Below are 7,008 nucleotides of genomic sequence, written 5' to 3' on the forward strand. Positions count from 1 at the left end.
TCTTATTTTACTGGAACACCATAATATGAAGGTGTCACACAATCTTTGACAGCTATGAGTTCACATTTATTAATGTTAAGATATAGACCAGACCTTTCGGAAAGGATTGTATCACATTGATCGATATGGGAATTTGGTTAGTGTCTTTCAGAAAAAGTGTAGTATCATCAGCCAGCTGGCTTATAATCATTTCTTTACCAGCTTTGGAAATACCTTGTAAAGGACTATTATTTAAAGAATTTGCAAGAAGTTGGGTGATAGGACAACCTTGCCTAATTCCTCTCTTTAACTCAAATCTAGGTGAGGTGCCATATATCAATTTGATAGAGCTGTTACCATTTGAATAGAGCGTCTTAAATCAAATGTATTTATATAGCCCTTCGTACATCAGCTGATATCTCAAAGTACTGTACAGAAACCCAGCCAAAAACCCCAAACAGCAAGCAATGCAGGTGTAGAAGCACGGTGGCTAGGAAAAACTCCCTAGAAAGGCCAAAACCTAGGAAGAAACCTAGAGAGGAACCAGGCTATGTGGGGTGGCCAGTCCTCTTCTGGCTGTGCCGGTGGAGATTATAACAGAACATGGCCAAGATGTTCAAATGTTCTTAATAGCCTTTACAGAAAAAATCCCCAAAGCCAAGTCTCTCAAGGGAGTGGAAGAGAAACTGATGCTCTACTGTGTCAAATGCTTTATATAAATCTAAAAATAATATGAAGCTATCCTCAGTTATTAGGTCTGAGTAGTCAAGTATGTCTAATACTAGTCTGACATTGTTAGAAATATGTCTGTTCCTCGTGAAGCCAGACTGTGTTTCATCAATGATTGCATCCAGGACTTCTTTAATTCTTTTTGCAAGTAGTAAGGCTTATAATCTTATAGTCATTATTAAGAAGACAGATTGGACGCCAGTTATCGATGAGCAGCACTTCTTTTTTAGGCTTTAGGTATCAGCGTTATTAACCCCTGACTCATTGTAGGAGGGAGAACATTGTTTTTAATACTCTCTATGTTGGCAACATTCGTAACAAACAGCATTCAAAATATGTATGACGTAACATATTATTTTGATACTAGGTGTCCTACCCGTTGCCTGATGCCAATTATTCTAGCAGAGTAGCTCTAGAAATAAGATGGCCCAAAAACTCAATTGTGTATTCATTGATTAATTCATACATTTATTATTTGGCCAAATCTGCCTTTGAAGTGATCTGCATTTCAAGTGTTTATATTCGTATAGGCACTATCTTTGGCCACGAATAGTACGTCACGCAGGACCCCTATTTCTGTGAGCGGATTTCAAATTTCAAAACAAACCGCGCCTTGTCTTGTCTGTCAGGTTAGTGAAAAGATTTGTGTCATAAAACTTCATATCGGTATTTTGAACTGTAACAGCTTACTAGTTTAATTGCATGCACGATTTTTGTTTTTAATTACTCTCAGGATGTATTCCCCTTGAAGAGTTGCAAAAGTTACGCTAACGTTAGCTGCTAGTAGGTGCCAACTATGGATGCGGGTGAAAAGCAGGGCGCGTGCTCCCTTTCCTGTGCAGATGGGAAGGTATCCGATATTCCAAAACCTGCCTCAATCGACGACTTCGTTGTTTTGAAGCCCATCAGCCGTGGTGCCTTTGGAAAGGTTTACCTTGCACGGAAGAAAAGCAATGCACGCTTATATGCAATCAAGGCAAGTGATCAACATTTTGCCACTGCTATGCATCTGCTCGAGAGCATTTCGAATTTGAAGTGGGGCGAACCATCAGTAACCGCTGTTAATGTAAAGGAGTTGGAAAGCATTTAACTTGTTTTAAATATATATATTTTTATTTACCTAACTTACATTGACCTTTGAGGATAATAACACTTTACTGGCTATTCACTTTCCTCCAGGTGGTGAAGAAAGCAGACATGCGCGACAAAAATATGGCAGATCAGATGAAGGCAGAGCGGGACGCATTGGCCCTCAGCAAAAGTCCCTTTGTCGTGCACCTATTCTACTGTCTCCAATCAGCAACAAAAGTGTATTTGGTATGTGGCCCTAAAAAATACAAATGACAACAGTGAGTGACGCATGTCCCTGACTTGACTTTGGTATATTGCCTCTGTACATGTTTATCCACAGGTGATGGAATACCTTATTGGAGGGGATGTGAAATCACTTCTTCACATCTATGGGTATTTTGATGAGGACATGTCAGTGAAATACATTTCAGAGGTGGCACGTGCTTTAGACTACCTCCATCGCCATGGAATCACCCACAGGTACTTTTATAACTACTCATCTTCAAAATATTTGTGTCTATTTCACATTTTAGTATAATTGGGTTTTGTATTCTGTTCAATCTTTTAGGGACCTAAAGCCGGACAATATGCTTGTGTCTAATGAAGGCCACATCAAGCTTACAGACTTTGGCCTCTCCAAAGTCAAGCTTGACAGAGGTATGGGCACTATAGCGTACACTTAATGAACGCATACATCTCCATCTGCTTGCAGGCTTTTGTTGTGTTTTACATTTGAATTCCTTTTCCTCACAGAATTGAGTCTTGCAGATATCATGACAACCCCATCTTTGGCAATGCCTAAACAAGATTATTTCCGCACCCCTGGTCAAGTCCTGTCTTTGATCAGCTCTCTTGGACTTGTGAGTAAAGTTAATTGTATTTAAATATTTATTCATTTAGAAAACCTCAGTAATGATAATATGTGTGATATGATTGGTTTGTGCAGATACAGTACGTTGTTTCCTGTTGCCAGATTAAACATTTATTCTGTTCTCTCATCACATCAAACACAGAACACGCCAGCAGTGGAGGGCAAGCGGCACAGCAGCGGCTCGGCTGTGTTTAGCCCTATGTCATGTGGGAAAATTGAACAGCGGAAAAACTCGCTCAGTTCGCCCTTGAGGAGACAGAAGGAATACCTGCGTTCCCCTGTCTGCCTTAGCCAGACTTTGGGTATGTCTCTTCAATTCTACCTCGGCAAACCACACTGTGTTTCAGGTTTTCATCTTTATCTATAGAGGGCAGATATGTAGTCAAACCTGTCCTGAGGAGAAAGTGGATTCTGTTCCCTCAAACGGGTTCTAATCAGTCTGTTTTGTTTTTTCAGGACCCAACAGCTGTGTGTTCAGCCCATATGCTTTGGCCAAGAGCCTGACTCCCAGGCTGCTCAAGTCCAGGAGGAGGTTTGACACCATGAGCACAGGCGGCAGCCAATCATGCATCTTCCCCTCCACCACTGACTCTGAGGGAGGTGTCAGCCCACTATGGGAGCTGGAGCAGGTCAAGCCAGTAGCAAATAAACATTTTGTTTTCAAATATCTGTATTTGTGGGTCATTGTTTATTAGAAGATATGTAGGTTGTATTCCGTTTTGTTACTGTATTCCGTTTCCTTTTCTAGAAGGAGATTGAGAACGTGCCATACCTATATGGTAGGAATGCAAGTGGACAAACGGGAGGAAAGGTGACCTCTGATATTAGGATGCTGGGCCAGGGCTCTGCCCTGGCATCGTTGGACAACTTGGAACTACGTGGACAGCTCCACCAAGAACCCAGTACCGGAGAACTGTCCGGGAATGCCAAAGAGGAACCCCATGTTGGAAAGAGGCTTCAGTTTATCAAAGTGGAGCAATCTGCCCCACCCAAGAAGCCTGAACTCTCTCAACCAATCAGAGGCAATGTTTCTGGAGCTGAAAGTATCTGTGCCACCAAAGGGAAACCAATGGAAGTCCAGTCTGGGGTAACTTCAGCAGTAAAGAGAGGGTTTGAGGAGGTGGAGAAAAGTCCTGAGCAGTTGGAATCGCTTTCCAAGAAGAGAGACTCGGAGTACCAGAGGTGTTCTGGGGTCCCAGAAGTGGCTTTGAAGTATCGTACTGGTCTGACCGGGGTGTTTGCCAATGTTCATTTGGAGGAGTTTGGATCTAAGGGTCAAGGGACTGCTAAAGGACAGGTGCCCAAACGCTCCAGTCCCATTGCTGTGACTAAAAACCTCCTGTGTGAGTTGGATGACCTAGCAGAGGGGGTCTTTGTTGAGGGCAGGTCTTTTGGTGAAGACCATGAGCTGAGCAGCAGCCCGAGCATTGACTCTGAGGGGTCGGTTCATGAAATGTCCATCAATGTCAACAGCCCAACCCCAAAGTGGTCGACTCATAGTGCCAAAGAAGGGCATTTGGCATTAGACAACAGCGAAATATCACTGCCACCTCAGCCACCCACCTTCGCTAGTATAGGAACAGCACTGCCGGGTAACATGCTCACCCTGCGAGGAGGCGTATCCAAACGCTCCTTCCTTGACAGAGTCCCCGAGCTGGACCCCAGCGTGACCAAGTCACCCTCGTTCCTCAAGCCCAGGAACATGGTGGCCTTCCGGAGCTACTGCAGCTCCATCAACCGCTCCAACATGTCGTGGAACTCACGCCTCAGCCTGGGCTCAGTGGAGGCCATGGATATGGCTACCTCAGCCTCCTACCACAGTATGCCTGCTGCTGTCACACCAGTCCAGAAGAGACCCAACTCCAACAGCTCCCTCTATCAGGTAGATCTACTGAGTCGAGGCTCAGGGGTGATGGCTACGTTCAAATGTATGACCTGAATATAGCTTCTTTTTTTCAGGGAACCTACATTACACAACACTGTTTTATCCCAGTTATTTTATTATTATTATTATTATTTGTTTTCTATTTTCAGACCCCACAGACGATGACAACATCCCACACTCCATTCAGGACCCCCAAGAGTGTCCGACGTGCTCCGGTACCTGTGGAGGGAGTACCGATTTTAGGCACCCCAGACTACCTAGCCCCAGAGCTGCTATTGGGGATACCACATGGTAAGAGATTACACTGGGGAGGGTGCCAGTGGGGGGGGGATTCAAAATATTTCTGTATGCATGTTGGTATAATTTCTGTCATCATCTTAACAACTTTACATGAAGGTATAAATTATTTTTTTAGTTTCAGGATATCTTAATTGTGGTAAGTTGATCGTAACCTTGCTAACTGCCAGGGAAATGCATGTGCTTTCAGCTTCCCTGCATTCACTGTCTAGTACCACAGGAAATGGCTGCCTGTTTCAATATTACGTGGGTAGGTTGCAAAATGCCGGTTCTGATTCCCTATTGTAATTGCTGCTTCTGGCCCCTTGTATTGGGTTGGTGTGGACCCATGTTGGGGTTAAATTGAGGGAAATTCTAATGGGAAGCCAATTTTAAGGCATGGTGTTGAAGAGTCTAGGGAAAGTCATGTCAGTGGAGGACTAACATTGGTGACTTCCAGGTGGGCCCTATTATAAAGGCATATTTTCAAGCTGATGAAATCTGTCATGTTTCTAACATTGGTATGTGTTTTGTCCTGGAATATGATGTTTGGTGCCAAGGTGTGGATCTAATGTTGGAAAGAATTTGTCAGAAAAAATATTGGTTTGGATTACAATTTGTAAGATGTCATTTATTGCAAATGATTATTTAGGACTTAATAATGTTAGCAAGCAATACACAATTTCAACATCGTCCACAATCATTAAATTGAGAAGTGCGTGGATCTGACAATTATCTGAAATTTTACATCGAAACATTAAGCTTAATGTTGTCCGATTTGTCTAACTCAGTTCCTGCTTCCACCGCTGTAGAATAGAGGCACAGCCTAACAGGAAAATAGCACAGTAACACTACAGTACTGGTACCTAAGAAAAGTGACTATCTGTTCCCCCCTCAGACTACATGGTTGACTGGTGGGCCTTGGGTGTGTGTCTGTTTGAGTTCCTCACCGGTGTGCCCCCCTTCAATGACGAAACCCCTCAGCTTGTCTTCCAGAATATTCTCAACAGAGGTAGATATCAGCAGCAGCTGTGGCTGTTTATTGCTTCTGTTATCAGTGTGACACAAAGGCCTTTATGGCAAAGTAAAATGCAGTTCAGTGTTTTATATCACCAAAATTGCTTATTTAGTTATTTTTGTATCTCAGATATCCCATGGCCTGATGGTGATGAGGAGCTATCCCACAATTCCCGGAATGCCATAGAGCTCTTACTCACCATGGATATGAACAAACGGGCTGGCCTCAAAGGTAAGGTTTTCTTTGCCCAATTTAAATGCAGTTCAGTGTAACCAAACTGTAATAATACAATTTCATGGATGCCAATCTGATTGATAGTTAAATGTTTTTGCTACAACCATATTTTTTTCTGCATCAGAACTGAGGAGCCACGCTCTCTTTGCGGGTTTGGACTGGGATAACCTCCAGAACCAGACAATGCCCTTCATCCCCCAGCCGGAGGACGAAACAGACACGTCATACTTTGATGCTAGAAACACTGCCCAGCACCTAGTCATGTCTGGATTCAGTCTGTAGGTTTGTACACCAGCATTGGGGTGAATTCCAGTCTATTCAGGAAGTACAATGAAATTCCAATTCCTTTTAATTTGGTAAAATTAGGAATTGAGTTTACTTTCTGACTTGAAACAGAATTGACCCCACCCTGTTGTACCCCGACTGTTCCTCACTATGGTTTCTCTATCCCTCATCCTCTACCATGCATCACTGCAGTGTTTTCCCTACTGTTATGTAGGCTGGGCAGGTCCCCTATTGAGTTTTGTTTTGGAGTTCTAGTTGGTTAAGAAGAAAATAGGATTAATATATTTCTAAATCTTTGTGTGTGAGTTGAATATTTGTACTGTCTGTCAACTTAACGGCATAACTGTCTTTTTATATCACGTAGCACCATGTTTCACTGCTCTTTTATGCGCCTGCCATTTGTAAAGTGACCACTATGATTGATTTCATCTTCATGCAGGTCACATACACTAAATCTGTATGGATACTCTCCAAAATATTGATTTCTTGTAGGATCTTTTAAAACTTTTTTAAACGTTCTTATGAGGGAAAATGTACAAATTAAAATGATGTGTGAAGTGATTGCAATTTTTTTTTTTTTTTTTTCCCATGATACACGAAGAACAAACATTTGCGTGGTCGGATCTTGTGTGTGTTGTGAACCTTCATAAGAGGAATGTG

The 7,008-nt window shown here is 42.7% G+C and overlaps 1 protein-coding gene across 4 annotated transcripts; it reads left to right on the forward strand.

Annotated features, from left to right (window-relative positions):
• Window positions 1-1,231: 1,231 nt before the first annotated feature.
• mastl (microtubule associated serine/threonine kinase-like) lies at window positions 1,232-6,909 on the forward strand. Of its 4 annotated transcripts, XM_035757694.2 has the most exons (14): window positions 1,232-1,337; window positions 1,442-1,684; window positions 1,888-2,025; window positions 2,120-2,259; window positions 2,348-2,436; window positions 2,533-2,639; window positions 2,793-2,952; window positions 3,107-3,279; window positions 3,399-4,532; window positions 4,685-4,826; window positions 5,023-5,082; window positions 5,710-5,823; window positions 5,959-6,060; window positions 6,188-6,909. In XM_035757694.2, the coding sequence occupies exons 2-14, from the start codon at window positions 1,505-1,507 to the stop codon at window positions 6,343-6,345; spliced, it is 2,697 nt and encodes an 898-aa protein (XP_035613587.1). In that variant the 5' UTR covers window positions 1,232-1,337; window positions 1,442-1,504; the 3' UTR covers window positions 6,346-6,909. The 4 variants fall into 4 exon arrangements, with proteins under 4 accessions (XP_035613587.1, XP_035613595.1, XP_052360827.1 ...); XM_035757702.1 differs by lacking the exons at window positions 1,232-1,337; window positions 5,023-5,082 and adding an exon at window positions 4,951-4,971 and having other exon boundaries at window positions 1,344-1,684; XM_052504867.1 differs by lacking the exon at window positions 1,232-1,337 and having other exon boundaries at window positions 1,344-1,684.
• Window positions 6,910-7,008: the final 99 nt, after the last annotated feature.

This window comes from Oncorhynchus keta, chromosome 4 (genome assembly GCF_023373465.1).
Source record: "Oncorhynchus keta strain PuntledgeMale-10-30-2019 chromosome 4, Oket_V2, whole genome shotgun sequence".
NCBI lineage: Eukaryota > Metazoa > Chordata > Actinopteri > Salmoniformes > Salmonidae > Oncorhynchus > Oncorhynchus keta.